This window comes from Cyanistes caeruleus, chromosome 4 (genome assembly GCF_971803275.1).
Source record: "Cyanistes caeruleus chromosome 4, bCyaCae1.hap1.1, whole genome shotgun sequence".
NCBI lineage: Eukaryota > Metazoa > Chordata > Aves > Passeriformes > Paridae > Cyanistes > Cyanistes caeruleus.
The window spans coordinates 42,983,284-43,001,027 of NC_141704.1; the positions used below are offsets into that span (position 1 = coordinate 42,983,284).

Genomic DNA, 17,744 nt, shown 5'->3' on the forward strand with positions numbered 1-17,744 from the left:
AAATTTCAAATTATTTTCATCCTACTCTGACATCATAACTTATACATGATGAAATACTAAGAGATAAATGGGGAATTTAAAAATTAACTACACATCTCAGTGCTAACTGTTTACTGTTAAACTGTTTTGAGGAATCTTAATTCACTGCATGCATAGTAACACTGACAAGATGGAAAAGACAGGTAAAATTACTACAATTACAATTACAGGTAAAATTACTGCAATTCAAGTACCTTTATCAGAATCTAATATTTTAGATGCACTCTCTTTTACCCTCACTCTGAGCAATGTAAAAAAGCAGTTGCCATGTGGCAAGAAAGAGATCAACAACCTGTAACATCTTCATGCTCATGCAAGCTGGATGTGCTGTCACAGCTCATCTCCTTCGGAGATGAGACTGCACTACTCTGTTTTAACATATCCATTCCTAAACATGTCCCCTCATCTTAATTTGCCTAAATGAAAACTAAATATTCAGTGCACACTAAATATTGCCCATGGCTCAACTTCATAACTTAAGACTGCTTTACAGTTCTTTTATTTTAAATCATCTAAACCATATCAATGAAATTTTAAGGAGTAAAACATTTATACTTTATCCATATTTATGTATGTCCCTGACTGCATGTGGAAAGACAATCAGAAAAGATTATGATTAATAAGCACTGAGAAACTGAAGTCAAATGGGAACAGAAAAGCTTAACACACACATTTTATCAGTTCTAAATTAGAAAATGTCAGCACAAATGGGGTAGACGAGCAGTGGCACAGCTAATAATGAATTTGTATCAACACAGAGGAGGAGCTGACCAGTGGGGAAAAAACAGAGTATAGCCATGAGGAAAAGAGAACCGTCACAGAAATGTGAAGTGCAGAGACGGATGCTTTTTCTTTTTTTTTCTTTTTTTTTTTTTTTACTAGAAGGACATAGTACATTTACTGACTTAACCATGTTCAAATTGTAATAAAAATAAATTCCATAAATAAAAATAGAAATATATATTTTTCTTTTTTTTTTTTTTTTTTTTCCCAAGCCACAGCACTGCTGGCCCAGCATCTGGGTACATTTCCCAAAATGCATTGGTCAATTGAAAGCCATGTGGAATGCACATCTGAAACAACCCTCAAGTGAAAAATGTTTTTGGAGAAAAAACACTCTGAGAAATGTGAAAGACAGTGAACAGCACTGAATGCCACAATAAACCTATGAAGCTGTAATGATTCATTCAAACCAAAAGCACCCTAGAGAATATGTATATAATCCAGACATACCTTCTTTGATGTCCAAGAATGAGAAAACCACGCAGAACTGAAAGGCCAGTCTCTGCCTTGGCAATGCCCATGGCCACTAAAAAAACCCTTTTCCTCTCTCTCCTTCAATAAGGGCAACCAAAACCCTATCTGAATTGAGTGTCCCAAGATGACGTTGAGGGAATGACAAGCTACTATTACTAATGATACACAGTCCATATGTGATTACTAAGCAGCAAACAATGGCTGAAACAATCTTTATTTTTCATACCCTTGAAGGACAGGACATATGTCTCCAGGGGGAGACATGAAAAATGTCATGAATGCATGTTATAAATTCAGTTATCCATTAAATAATGCTCAGGGGACACAGTAAATCAGGGCTGCAAAGCAGAGAAATTTCTGCCAAGTAATTCCAACTTCCACAGAACTGTTTGCAGGTTATCAGCTTTCACTAAAATAATATGATTCAAGTCTTGACAGGATGCACACGTCTTTAAAAAGCATGAACTGGATCTACACTGAGGCACCTGATAACCTAAACAAGTCACCTGGACTTCAGAAGAAATTTGTTTCATCTCTTTCATTCCAACTCCAGATTCGCGGCCCCTGTAATTCCAAAACTGAATTTCTGTCACTCAAATAAACCAAGAAGTCAAGAACTGACTCTGACAAATTAAACAGACATCCTTTCTTAAGTTTACCTTTCCCACTGCCTTTGAGTCTGAGAATTTCATGACATTGAATGAAATCACTGGACTGATCTGCAGTTTTGAATGGGGCAAAGTGGAAGGTGACTGAAGAACAAAATGTGGAATCCAACTGACAAAAGGGAGATGGAGATCTAGACTGAAAGCTAATTCATCTAAAGAACAGTCCTTTAGTACAAACCTGAAAAGATTAGCTAACAATTCAGTTGCAAAATCCATCTTTCCAGACACTCATATGAAGGAGATTCTGCACAATGTTGCCAAGGCAACACAATAGAAACTGAAGTCTGGAGACCACGTCATGCTGCTTGGAGATTACATTAATAAACTTTCCCATACATGATTATCTCAGAAGTAGTCCACTGAAACATATTCATCTGAGTACACTTACCCATGATTAATATTTTTACACTGAATTCAATGATACATTTGTTTTGTTTATATAGGCCTCATAAAAGATCTGTATAACCATTTTTAAACTACTAGGTTTAATTATAGAATAACAGTATGTCCTAATAAAAGTATTTCCAGCACAGCATTTGCATGTTTTACAGGTTTAAAAGTGATAGAGTATATTATTAAGTATATTATTAACCAGAAAATTTTATCACACTGTCTCAGAATACCCAATACAATGTACACATACTATAACCTTCTTTGTCAGCAGCCATAATAAAGCAACATTTGAATTTTGTCCTAATGCCTGCTGCAGACACCTACTCCTTAGTGGATAAGGCAGCCTCGTCCAATGAGAACAGAAAAAGTACACAATCATTTCATAGTTTTGCCTGCTAGTGAGCTGGTATTCAGGAAATAGTAGATAACTTCAATTTGAACATATTACACTTGCACACTCTGTAACATTCATTTCCACAGTACACGACTAAAAAAGTTCTATGGAAACATGTCTCTTGACTGAGATTTTATATAAGTCATATTTTATCACTGAATTTTCAGCTTCAGTTCTGTTTCATCTGAATTTTCCTATACATCCTCAGAGTCTCAAAATGTCTCAAAATATCAAGAGAAAAAAACTCTTCAAATCCTATAGTTATTATGAACAAATGGAAATCTGACTTACCATTTTCTCAAAATGTCAAAAGTGATGTGGCAGTTTCATTTTTTAGCTACATGAAAGCAGCTGAAGATGTTTAACACAAACTTTCAGAGCCTTCTGCTTCCACAGCTCATCACAACCTCCTGGCTCTTTCCCTTTTTTTTCTAGAACTCAAAGCTAGCTCCAAAATCAAGGTAAACCAAACTTACATATCTTTGTCTACTCAGGCCCCTCCCTTAGAATGAGTGTAGTCACACAGCAGATAGAACCCAAACACTTTAGGCTACTTCAAATAAATATGGCAAGGTTCCTTGTAATTTAATTACGTGGAATACTAAAACAGAGCAACTGTATCATTGCCTTAAAACATAAGTATACAGAGAGAGAGAAAACAAGGTTCAAAACATGCATTCCAGTTCTCATTCACAAAAAATATTACAAAACATACTTAAATAAGACTAGAAAAATTATCTCTCAGAAAAAAAAAATAAAAAAAATCTGTATTCTAACACTGAATTTAAGGCTTAGTGGAGAGCTTGGGGCAGGATATTTGTCTTTCTCTATTTAACAGAGACTGGAATAACTGTATTTACTTCACAGGGGTGTCAAAAGTATTAATTGCTTGTGTTTGGAGAACAACTTGGAAAATAAAAATTGCTACTGAAGTGCTAAGTGTCAATTTGTATAAATAAGCAAAAACTTAACACCTGCACAAACCCAAACAAAACTCTCCTCTCTCCAGGTATGGCTGAGTACAGGATCAGAAGATCAGAAAATAACATTCTTTCATCCACAGACAAACATCCAAAGAAAACAGCAAGTTCTTCCCAGTCCTTACTGCCTGAAATCCTCCCTGCCGCTCATCGATCCTGTGACTTATATTTCACAGTTTGTAAGATGTGCTTACAGTATTTGTAACACAAACATTAACATTTAAAATGAGTGTTAATGATAAAGTGTACTGACACAAATCAGTTTCAAGCAATCAGCTTTTCCAGGTGCAGCTGTTTTGAAGTCCCTTAATGGAAGCTTTCCTCTGTTTCAAAGTACTGTTTCAATTCACAGTGATTTCAAATACAGCCCATAAATATTTCAAGAACAAATGAAAGAAATCCACGTTTCTTTGTCTATACTGATTTATTTCTAGTTATATATATGGCAAAGGGGCCACAAGCTTTGAAGACATCTTACTAAAACCTGAAGAAGGAAGTCGTTAACACTCCTATTTTATAATACTTTTATCAGCCTTTTGTTTCCCTTAACTCATACTCATTTCCATCTCCAAATGATGACTTGGTCACTTCTCATCTCTACAACACTCATTTTTTCCTTACCTTCCTCAGTCATTAACAAAGGAACAGAAATTACTCCATTATGCAAAGAACAGTATTTACTACCCAGATACTTCTCCTCCTCGTCCATCTTCTGCTTTAGCCTCAGCTGAAAGAACCAACATAACTGCCTAAGTAAGATCTACAGTTTTCAGGCAAAATTAAGATGCCAAAATTTCTGAGTTTTGCAATGCTCTTGTTTTGAAAGAATGCAGATAAATATCAGCTTAGGGAATAATTACCAATTTGTCAGACTAGCAAAGGTCAAAAGCATTTTCATTTGTAGAAGTAAGACAGAAACTTTCAATCTGAGGTATAACAAAACAGCAATTTATAACTTCAGCTTCAATTAAACGGCAAAAAAAAATAATTTTGTTATAATAAAGATGCATTTTAAATACTTCCTACTTCTACATAACACAGTCTCAACTTCCTCCTGACAGAAGTGATTATTTTGTTGTGTTTCTAGTATGCCACATTTTTATTTTGAGATAGTTCAGAAAATTGTTATTTCTGAATCTGTGGGTCCTTATTCTGTCATCAGTTGCTAACCCTGCATATTTCTAATGAAGTAAACAGCCACTTATCTACTCTGTAAAATATTTCACATTCAGTACATACACCTTTAACCTCATGTACTGAAACCCAATACTGTTTGGTTGAAATGGCCTTTTCCAGCCCAGAAATCCACTTTCAATATTTTGACAAGTAACAGACAAGGATGAATGTGAGAGAACAGCTTGTTTTTTCACAGTTAATGGGATACATCTTGAATTCTGCTAAAGAGGTAAGTGAAGGACAGAAAGGAAGACTGCTTTCACCTGTGACAATGGCTACTGTGCTCCAGGACCTGGGAGTCCTGGTGAATGACAAGGTGACCATAAGCTCACAATGCCCTTATGGCCAGGAGGGCCAGTGGCAACCTAGGGTGCATAGGGAAGAATGTGACCAGAAGGTTGAGTGAGGTGATCTTTCCCCTCTGCTCAGCCCTAGTGAGGCCACGTCTGGAATCTTGTGTTCAATTCTCCACTGTTCAAGAAAGACAAAGAGCTGCTGGAAAGGGCCCTACTAGCAAGTTCTGCCAGGAAACCTGCTCCAGCATTGGCTCCTCTCTCCATGGATCTACAGATCCCTGCCAGCAGCCTGATCCAGCATCTCTCACAGGGTCAAAACTTCCTCTCAGGCATTCACTTGCTCTGGCGTGGATCTCCTTCATGGGCTGCAGGAGGCAGCTGCTTCCCCATGGGCTTCACCACTGGCTGCAGAAGAATCTCAACTCCTGCTCCTCCTTCTCCACTGACCTTGGTGTCTGCAGAGTTGTTTTTCTCGCATGTTCTCACACCACTCTTCTCTGGATGCAATTACTACTATGCAATAACTTTTTATTTTTTTTAATTTTTGAATATGTTATCACATATTACCATGTTACCACCACTTCTAATTGGCCCAGCCTTGACCAGCAGCACATCCATCTTTGGAGCTGCCAGGGATTGGCTCTGCCAGACATGAAGGAAGCTTCTTGTAGCTTCTCACAGAAGGAACCCCTGTAGGCCTTCTTGGGAGGCATCCACTAATTACACACATTGAAGAAGTGTTAGCCAGAATTCTCAGTGGTGCCCACTGACAGAACAAGAGGCAACAGACATAAACTAAAACCAGAATGTTACATCTGAGCCCAAAAAATATGTGTTTACTGTGAGGACAGTCAAGGCACAGGCTGGCCAGCGTGGCCAGAGAATTCCTATCCACAGATACTCAAAACTGGACAGGATCCTGGGCAACACTCTCTCTGACCCTGCTTGAGAAAGGGGACTGAACTAAATGAGCTGAGGAGGTCCTCATCAACCTATTGGCTCTGTGATTACCTCCTTACCCCTTGAAATTCAGTTCTTTGGTAAGAATTGACTGAGTAAATTCTTTCCTTCAGTCTGAAGGCCTAGCTTTCATTCAACAGCTCACATTTCCACACAAATCACTTGGGTCTTCACTCCGATCAAATTATTAAATGCTCTCAAACAATGTCTTTGAAATGGCTTTAGTTCATTAAGTCACGGTACAATTTAATTTAAGAGCATGCCATGAATATACAAATCAAGAAACAAACTGTACTCTGAGCTGAGTCTCAGTCTTCTTTGAAAAATGTCTAAAACAGTCTTAGCTCTACACAGTGCAACTTCCATTATATCCATATGCTTAAGATCTCTCATTGATATTTATATACTTGAGATACATACAAAAGAACACTGTAACATGAAACTTACACTAAACATATGCAAAAGCTATGGCAGTTTTATATGTAATATATATATATATCTATATATCTGCACAGATAGAGAAAGCACATGCAAGATTACATACAGTAACTGATTATACAGTTCAGCAATTCATCAAAGATATTATCTGATCTTTTAGCTTTCTTCATTTAATTTCTCATTCTGCATTGTTCAGGCCAGTCTACAGACATTAGGATCATAGAGTGAACAAAATAGAGGTATTTTGCCTTGTAATTAAGTAAATACAGATAAATAAAATAATAAATAAAAATAAATAAAAAATGACACTACTATCTGCCAGAACTTTTTCAGTATTTATCTAAGATTGTGTTCTGGGTTTTTTTTTTAATAAAAACAATCCATTTTAAGCCTCCTCAACTGATTTAATTGCATAATATATAGATGAACTAAACAGTTTCTCACTTTCATTCTAATCTTCTATAGCTTCTATTTGATCTATCATGGGAGAACCTCAGAGGGTTTTTCTTTATAGAGAAAGAGACCACACATCTCAAATCAATTAAACACAGCAAACACAAGAGTTATTTCTTGGAAGGGAGCAAAGAAAGGAAGAAAGGAGGGAGCTTCTGTAAAACATTTCCATTTAATTAATTAGCATTCCGTTTAATTAGCAATAATTTGTATAAAAAGCAAAATCCAAATTTAATCTTCTAATAGTGAAATTTAAAGGTATATGAATCCACAGTTATAAGGAGATATATTTTATCAAGCCTTGATTCAGGATTCAACTAGGATTTTTGAGAAGTTACCGATAGATTGGTACTCTGATTCCTTCACTGCAGTGAAGTAAATGGGAAACACTCTAAAATAATCACTGCAAATTGGATGACATCCATACAGAACAGTATTAAAGACCAAGGAGTCTACTCTATGCAACAGATTGTTTGTTTTTAATTACACAAATTATATATGCAAAAAACTTAGGTTTAAGCCTTAAATAGCAAACATTCTGTTACACAACAGTCACACATGTAAACAACATAAAAACACACCTCAAAAAATACTGATACAAACTTTTTTAAAAAACACAGATACCAGAAAATACCTTCTTTTTTATATAGCTTTTACAAATGTCTTGTTATTCTATAAATACCCTGAAGTCACTTTTCAACCACTTCCAAAAAACATTCTTCCTGCTTGAATTTTTTTTTTTTTAACATTTATTTAAATGTTCCTGGAAAGAGAAAACAATTTTACCTTCAGACTCAGGAAACAAGTCTGAAAATAGTCTTCTCACTGTATTTTACAAAGGATATTTTAACCCACCAGGATATTATTAAACTCACCAGTTTGCCACCAGTGGTCCAGGACAGGTACCTTGAAGATTCTTTTTGACCATTCTAGCGTGTCCACATCACAGTGCTCACCAGCTACAAACATCGTTCTGAACCTTTAAATAAAAATAAAGTCTGTATCCTGATCTGGATGTGGAAAGGAAAACAAGACAATCAATACATTAAATGTCTCTGACCACTGTCCCAGTCAAGGGAAAAGACAAAATTTTTGTACTCTCTTCCCTACTAAGTAAAAACTAGAATATTTGCAATATTAATTTAAGCAACTTAATACTACATCATGTAAAAGAAATTTCATTTGCTGAATGCAAACACCTTGGGAGACCAGAGGCAAATAACTGTCAGCCAAAGTAAAAAATAATTAAATCCTCTGTACACAGTAACTAATTAGGTAGGTATCTTCATTGGCACTGCAGTACAGTATCTCACATCCAGATGCATGTCATCGACATTTTGTTTCACTTTAACTGCATTTTAAATGAAAACAACTGCTGAACACAGGACTTCACACTTGTCCTTCAAAAGTGGACACAAACTGAACTGATTTTGTAAAATCCAGCAGGCTTGTGGCCACAAAAGGAGAGAATTCATAGATATGGTAGGCACTTCAGAGGGATGTAATTTAGAAAGACTACGAATTTCATCTTTCCATAGGAATGAAATCCAAAAATCAAAATAGACTAACACCAAGAACATATAAGACATAGGGAAAAGTTATCTTGTTATCCCCTGAGCCAAAAGCAAAAATCCTCTCTTTTGAATTGCCAGCTTTAATAATCAGATTTAACAATCTGCAGGCTCAAGATCAACTTTATGTTTTAAGAAGAAAAATTAGCTCTTTGGCAAACTTACAGCACAAAACCACAAAAAAGAGTGTCAGAACAAAGTGCCACAAGTCTACAAACTATGGAATTATTTTCTCCTCTCAAACAGTACAGCAAATCAAGGGATGGCAATGGCTATGAAATGTCCCAGTGAACAATTTTTTTTAAAAGACCACGTAGAACTTCAAAGCATGTCACCTATTATTGCAATCATCTATTCCTGCAATGCAGTTAGTTGAGAAGAAATGTCTTAAAGCCTCTCTGTTAAATAAATGTCCTCAGCTGTTCTGAAAATCCGCATTCCTAAAATGAAATTCAGCACAATCAAGCTTTTATGCCCTATTCAGGAAACCAGCAGAACGGACCTCAAATATCACCTGACATACAGGGGACAGATGAACATTCCTAATGTTCCCAAAGCAATATCATTCATCACAGCACATACATTTTGGTGCCATTCCAAGCACAGAAGTAAACACACCTCCAATCTATTTCCCAATAGCTTAAATATTCATATGGGTTATAATCTGAGCTTCACTTTTCCAGTTTAAAGACTGTGGAAGAATTTTTTTATTTTTTAAATTCTGGAATGCACACACCAGTTTGAAAGGAGGGGGAAATGGTTTCTGGCAAAAAAAAATTCTATCTGCATGATATTAAATAAGACTTTTTTTCCTAAAAATACAGCAATGAAGGTTCATTTTTACCTCTTAACTGGAAATAAAGAATTCTTACTAATTTTTAATGCACCTGGAGACTGCATACACACATACATATACACATACATATACATAGTTGTTTTTCTATTTATTAAACAGGCAAAATTCTAAAAATAGGTATTTTCACATCTTCTGGCTTTTCTTCCTTGATGTGTTTTTTCATCTCCCTCCCTGAACAGATTTTACCTTGAATATGAGAATCCAAGTATTGGAGGTTCTGGTGACAAGAGTCCCGAGAGACACAAAACACAATTGCAGCTCAGCTCCACAAAGGCTCTTCATGAGCACAGCTCAGGTCTCCACCAGGAAGGGCCATGTATGATCAACAGCAGCACAGAGCAGCGGGCAGCAGCCAGAACTATTACATTATAAGCATTACATACTTTGATTGTAATAAGCTCTAGGTCTTAATCACATATCCTCTTAGCAGCATGTGTCAAATGTCAATTCTGTGAAAAAATATTTCCTTCTAACAGTTTTAAGTTTGGTACTTTAATTTCACATTCTCTTGTTCCTGCATTATGAGACAGATAATGGAAGTTTCTTATCTACTTTATATTCATTATTTCTGTACAGTTTTTATGCAGTGTCATATTTCTTTCTAAAGTACATTATTATCTGGTATCTGATGAAAAACCTAGAATCTCTAAATGCTCTTGATATAAAATTGCAGAACATTCTCAACTGACAAAAAGTCAAGGAAGCAAAGTAGACTACAGGACACAAATGGAAAATTATTACTTGTACATTAATCTAAACTGCTGAGTTGTTACCTCATTCCATGCAAAACCATCACTTGTCAATTGTTTGGAAATTAGAACAATCCAGCTCACAACCATTATGCCAATTATAGGATGAAGTGTGATTCCAAATATGGGAAGAGTTAATGTCTTGGTATTATGGAGCTACTTTCTGAAGAGGAGAATGGATTCAAAGACCTGAACAGAATATGCTTAGTTAGACAAAGCTCATGGAATTTGGATGTTACTTGTTTTTCGAATACAAAAGGCAGCAATGCTCAGCATCACTGGATGTTATCAAAAACTGTCTTTAGATCTCTATAAATATGTGGTTGAACAGGGCTTTTGACTTACAGTATTAAAAACTAAACATCTGTTTTACTGTTAAGCATGAGGTGTGTTTAACACATAGGTGGAATTTTGCGTCAAAAGCAAAAAAATTTCAAGATTTGGCTCCAATAAATGCAAGGAATTTAAAGCATACATACTAGAACCTTTGGAAACCTCATATATAATTTTGTACAGAGGCCAGTGATGCCAAAAACATCAATTCTTAACAGAAATGTATTTACCTTACGTCATTTCAAAATAACACAAGTTTGTTTATAATTCAATTTACTCATGTAAATCAAATACTCCCTTATGTATGGAAGCTGGCATTGCCTACCACCTCTTTATCAGTAACTGTCATTTTTAACATGATTTTTTTTGAAAGTTGACCTTTACCATTTATTTAACAGAACATTTCAGAAACAAAATGTACTATGGTGGAAGCCTCTTTCAGGACTGCATCCCTGAATGCAGTCTCTAAAGTAAGGATCCATCTTAGTGCACATAGCAGAAAGACAAATTTCAAAGATTCTTCACCATGTAACAAAGAAGAAAGCATCATAGATCAAGCAAATGAACTAAGACTGCTTTCAAACTGAACCAGACAGCATTCACTTGACCTTGAATAGAAAAGTCTATCCAAGTAACACCCAAACCCAAGTATTTTCCTAGAATGGAAATTTTAATCACCTGATAGACTTTCTTAACAACTGCACCTACTAGGTATTAAATGCTGCATTAGAGGGTTCAGTAAGGAGACATCACATCCCAGTGAATGACATGATCCAAAGCTGAATGAACTATGACACAACTGAAGCTGCAGACAACTGGAGAAGCTCATTTGATATGACTGAATAAGAATGATGAAATACGTCTTTATATTTGTGGCAACTGATAGTGCAAGTAGACTCTTATCTAGAATTCTCATTTGGCCAGAGAATGTGACAACTTATAAAGCAGGTTAGCAGATTGCCCATTAAATGAATACTCTGAAGACAAAGTAATTGCCTAAGAAATGCCAAGGAACAGCAATTAAATTTTCTAGCATCTGAATCACTTTCTTGTCAATAAACCTCCCAAATGAGCTTGTTTCTTACTTCAAGAAGGAGTAAGGATTGATGATAGCAGTCAAAACAGATGGAAGAAAGTAATGATAAGCTTGTAATGAATACCTCAGGAATAAATCCAGCTTACTAATAATAAACTTTCCAGAGCAATTAAGAATGTGGAGGTCTAATGAAGCTACATGGCTTTGCATCTTCCCCTTCTCTTTGAACAAGGGTGATAATAGATGTTCTTGTGACTGAATACTGCCTACAATTGGACATAGTCCCTGCTTGATGCTGGGCAAATCATTCAACTTCAAGATTAGATGTGGTCCAAACCCATGTATTTTTCATTTTTTAGAATGTTTAGCATAAGATACAGAAACTTGGTCTGCAGAAGTATCAAACACTCACAGATCTAAGTTCCTGTGAGAAGCATTTCATAAATATAAAGCTAATACCACGTTTTAACCATATAATACCATGATCTTCAAAACAGTGGCATTTCAGTGGCTCAGACTAGATATTCAAAACTAACAGAAGACTTTGACCTTAATCTCTCTGTGCCTCAGCCTCCCATCTGCAAAATACAGATAATACTACTTTCTCACCTCACAGGGGATTTATTAGAATGAACTCAGTCAAGACTCTGAAGCATGCTGATAGTATAGTGCTAAACACCTTAAAAGCAGTATAAGACAGCAAATAGCTCTTTGGACACATAATCATAAACAATAACGAAGTTTTGGGAGAGCAACCAAAACACTGACTAGCTTCTGATTAAACAAATACTAAAGATCTTGACAAAATGAGAGGTCATGAAGAAAAGCAGTATGGGATGACATAATCCAAGGCTGTATAACAGAGTATAAGCACAGGGGAGTAAAGTAAAAGATGGGAGAGGAATCCTAACTCAATAAAAGCTCTTAACATTAAGAGTCATAGACTTTTTGACAGTTTTCATCTCCTCAAAACTATCAGTAAAAATTTACAAGCAAATATGTGTACATCTAAATTTTCAAGAATAGATTAAAATGGCTCTCTACAGAGGTGGGCAAAACCCCAGATACTCTGTTATTCTTAGTTCATGCAGCCTGTTTCTGGAAAAAACTGCTTCCAGTGTATCCTTACTTCACCTTTTCAGCAAGTACTGCTTTCCCAAGGCTGCCTCAGGGTCCTGCTGACGGATTGCTCTAATTGCAGTTGGTGAAGTAAAGAAGGCAGCTACTTCATGCTCTGCTAGCACACGGAAATAGGCACCAGCATCTGGCGTTCCCACAGGCTTCCCCTATGGAGAGAGTAATTTAAAATGTCACAGGATAAAAATACCTCATAATTCCTTGACAGTTCAAGGCTTGAACACATAACAGTAGAGGTAGCACAGCAACAGAAGTAATTTCAAGTAAGACTTCAAAGGAGGCTTTGTTAAAAATAATAATACTCTGAGTGTATTCACTTGTAGAAATAAATTCATGAGCTTGGGAGCCATCCCTTACATGAACACAGCACATATTAGTTACTACTTCGAAAATTAGGACAAACGGACATGTAAATGAAAAGACAGACACAAAGACATGTTAATGCACTGGCAGCAGAGAGAGTCATGTCTATATCTACCCTGAGATGGAAAAACACCCACACTCCTTCTGAACAAGGAGTCTCTGGACACAGCGGCACTGCAACTATATTCCCATGCACAGATAGCTTTTTCTTACCTAGAAATTTTTCTCAAATCTGGAATAATAATAATGATAATCCCACTTAGCTGCTTACAATTGTTTTTTTGGAACCTTCATGCTACCCCACATGAAGCCTGGAGAGATCCTAAAGGGTCCCCTATTCTATTCTAGGGTGTTACCAGACTGTGGCCTGCTTTGGGGTTGGGTTTTTCTTGAGTTAAAGAGCATAGTCAAGAGAACTGTAAACAGAAATAATCATTTATGACAAATTGTTCAATGGTAAGTAATCCTAATAAAAAATAATCAAGAATACTTTTCTGTGGTGAAAACATGAAAAGCAGTCAGCACAGAATCATATAGTTACGGTCTTACTGTATGTGTAATTACCACGGTGCATGAACTGCTCCATACATATTCTGAAATTAAAAGGTGATGTTAATGTAGAATGAGTTTTAGCTCTACAGGTATCACTATAACCTTTTCACTAGAAAGGCCACACTTAAAAGATGAACTTTGACAGAGCACACACGTCAAAAGACACACACTTTTCCTGTTGCATCCAGCTGGGCCTGAACACTGGCAACAGCACTGGTGAACCATTAAGCAGATTCAAAGAACACAAGACAGCCAAGGCTGGATATGTACCAGGGATTTTGCAGCCTTATGGTGAGATGCTGCTTCAAGTGAGAAGTGTTCTCAAAAAGAGGTGCACCATAAAAGATTTTAAAATTAGACAAAATAGAGCGCACAATTGAAAAGCTATTTTTAAAAAAGTATTAAGCAAGCTGTGACAAACAAAAAAAAAAAGAGAAAATAAATTAAAAATAACAGTTCCCAGCCCAAGTAGCAGAGTGTAGTATAATCAACACCAAAACCCCTCTTTCTGCAATTAGCCTATCCTTAATAACCAAAAAAAAATGCAAAATCATGCTTGTTGAAAAAGTGAGTTACATCCTTTTTCCTGTTGGGTAACAGTACCCAAAGAAAAATCTTTCACCAGACTGTCTTGAAGCATCACCTTAGCAGACTTCATCACAACTTTCATGTGTTCATCAGAATTTGTTCATGAACCTGTGTTCATGTTGATGTTCTCTCCCTGTAATGTGCAGATCTGTATGCACCTAGTTAAGTGTTCAAGCCCACATCATTAATACTAAAACAAATGGCCTCAGTCTCTGAAAAATGCCAAACTGCCACAAGCTTCTCATTACGTAATTATGTACTTGAACTAGTATCAATCATCTTGGACACAGAAACACCTAGCTGTGGAGCAAGCTGAAGTTGGTTAGTCTGCCAGTAATAAAGTGGGCTGTTACTTTTAACCAAATGTAAATATTCAGAGCCCATAAAAGGGCTAGGTCTGGCCCTGAGCACACCCACTCCCTCCCAGATCCCACTTCACACCTGATCTCTGCCTGACCTATGTCACAGACACCCTTGTGCCTCAACTTCCAACAAGCCTGAGCCTGACAGTATCTTCCACAAAAACTGTTAAACCCTCAGGAGTGCTTGGGTGAAAATACAGGACTCTGACAGGTGGATGTTTATGTCACAGGTAAGCTAAAGCAGTTTAGGTTTGCAGTTACCAGGCTCAGATATAGGAGAAAACCAAATAAAACACAAACAGTAGAAAGAGGAGAAAATCTCCTAAGCATTGATAGGATATATGACCCAGAGAATAAGATATTCATTTAGGAAAAAAGAAAAAATCTGGCACAGGTGAAAAATATTCTTACTGATTCTGCAGAAAAACTTCCCAAGTGTCTTGGAAGCTGTTCAGAGTTCAGCAAATGTAGAAACAAAAATGGACATAATGTGTGAGACTGAAATGGATAATGGCTCAAACATTTTTAATATCACTGAAGGACTTTGCCCACCGTAGCAAAGTGTGCAGAGAACTCATCTGAGGCCACCAAAGTCCATCCCTCTGAATATGCCTCCTGATGGGAATTTGGACTGTGAGTTAAGTCACCTGACAGGGAACTTGAGATAAAGATGGCACTACTGCCCAATCACCTCCAATCTAAGCAGAAGTAAACACAGCTAGGAAAGAAGAATGCATCCAAGAGGGAGGAAGTGATTTTTTGGGAGTGTGATGGCAAAACTGGTCCACATAAGACAGAGGGAGTGAACATCCACCACCATGGGACAATCATGTGAGATCGGCTCTCATGTCTTAGAAGGAATCATAAACCATTAAAGACCCCCAAAGGTCCCCAGACTCATTCCTCAGGCCTTTGACCAGAGAACTGCAAGTGATTCGAAGTTTTGCAACGATTCAGATGCTGATGCATAAGAGAGTGTAAAACTCCCTCATAGCAGAGGTGCTTGGGCATGTATGCTTGATTGTATATTAATACCCATTGAATTCTATGTTTCATGGAACCCCCACCACAGAAAAGAACAGAAGAGGACCAACAGGATCCTCCTGGATCCACAGGAGGGCTGACCAACTTTTCCTTAAGTATGTCTCTCTCTCTTTCCCCCTCCTCTTTCTTATATTTCTCTCTATCTCTCTCTCTACTTCACATTTACTGATAAATAAAATCCATACTATTGACTTTGGCATATGGTCTTGTTTGCACCTTAATTAATCACCCTAATAATCAGATTGTAACACATAAGCAAACCGTATCTGAAACAGTGCAAATTAATTTCAGAACCCAAAACCTACAAATAAAATTGCCAGAGAGAGTAGTCATTTATTATGCAAAAAATTTAATAAGTACTACCATATCCCATGAAGGGTTATTACCATCTGTAATTTTTATTTTTAAAAGTTAGCAATATAAGCAGTAAACCACAGGGTAATTGAATTCAGAATATGTTGACAGACTGCTGAGTCAACTGGGGACTGAGCTACTTCCATGATATAATTCCACTGGATTTCTGCAGAGATCAGTTCAAGACCTGCTGCTATTCAGTATTCGCATCGATACTGGAGATGAAAATTGATTTTTAAAAGTTACTGGCAATAATATCTATGGTTGATAGGAAATGACAGCATAGTAAATGGGAACAGGACAGTTAGAAAGAGAGTGATCTGTCTCACCTAATTTAAAAGAGAAAAGTAAGAACAGACACTTCTTGTATCAGCTAGAAAGAGTCCCACAGAAAAGACCTACCGAGAGACTCTGAGACAGACAAACAGATAGGAACATTTCTCTGGAAGCACTCAGATTTAGCATGCAATTTATGAGATATCAAACAGCTGAGCGAACATCCTGAGGCAAAATGTGCTGATGGTGTATGATTTCATACATGATTATCAAAAAAGATTCACAGACACCATCAAGGGGATAGGAAAGTTCTTGTACAGAGAATGTGAGAAGCCACCAGGATAGATTATTTGAGGAATGAGTCACGGAAGAAGAGCTATAATAAAATGTCCAACAATGCAGGAGTAAGAGGGCATCAATTCACTTTCTGTCTGACCCCTAACAACAACGGGTTCTTCAATTACCACTAAATCCAAAATTATGAGGAAATTCTGTCCGTATAGAAAATGTTGTGCATGGAACTCATTGTCACTAAAACTTGCCGATGTCAAAGCACACACAAAATTGTGACATATCATAAAGACTTGAGATGACATGTCCTACTGAATTCGCTCAACAATCAGTATGGGTGACAGCAGAGTGATGCCTGCCAGATTTCAGTGCTTGCTTTGTAAGCTGATGATACTGGCTTACAAAAACAGCAAGAAAGTTCTTGGCTGTCTCCAAGAACTGTGCCAAAGAACAGCAATTTCAAAGCTGTTGCTCTTATGTATCCTGCAAATCTGCTGCAACTACAGGACTCCAGGGATCCTTGTGAGACACTCCAGGCACACAGTCTTACTACAGCTCTGTGTGGGGTTCCTTCTCTGACCTAGACCACTCAAATGAAGTCCTCAGTGCCTGGTTCTTGACAAGCGTGGGTATCCTCTTCCTTACCCTTGCCCCAGTTAAAAGTCCCGAACACTGGAACTACAACTCTGCTTTTTTCCTGACACCACAGCACCACAAGTACTAACTAGACTTTCTCTTTATACTGCCCTGTTGCTTAGAGCTTGAAACCCTATTGGCAAGAGCAACCCAGAGTGGGCTCTACCTTATTTGTTGCTGAAGTTTTGTCATGTTGTGGAGAAAAACAACCCAGGACAGATTATTTAAAACAAACCAAACAAAACAAAAAATACACTTGATTTTGCATTCGAAAGAATTCATCATAATTTTTGCATTCCTGACAATGGCATAACAGCAAGTAAAAACTAAAAGCACAGTTTGCATAGTAATTGTTAAAATGACAAACTGTCACCTAAGTAATTTAAAAATAAACAAAACACTTGAAGTAGTGAGGGTATGAAGTCAGAACAGTTTACATTCAGTAGTGATTGCCCACAAGCAAAAGGAATGTGATGTTCTTCCCCCATGGCTAAACAGCACACTGATACTCCCTAACCCAAAATAAATAATTAGCCAACCAC

The 17,744-nt window shown here is 36.9% G+C and overlaps 1 protein-coding gene across 5 annotated transcripts in view; it reads right to left on the bottom strand.

Moving 5' to 3' along the window:
- The window catches only part of ACSS3 (acyl-CoA synthetase short chain family member 3), a 79,718-nt gene that overhangs the window by 41,270 nt on the left and 20,704 nt on the right, over positions 1–17,744 (bottom strand). For all 5 annotated transcript variants that reach the window (XR_015286508.1, XR_015286509.1, XR_015286507.1 and 2 more), the window contains exons 8-9: positions 12,734–12,885; positions 7,930–8,033 (exon numbers count right to left, since the gene is read on the bottom strand). Coding sequence is in view for 2 of the 5 variants with exons in the window: in XM_086887839.1 (XP_086743965.1) it covers positions 7,930–8,033; positions 12,734–12,885 (256 nt within the window). In the remaining 3 variants the exon portion in view is untranslated. The remainder of the gene's footprint in view (positions 1–7,929; positions 8,034–12,733; positions 12,886–17,744) is intronic.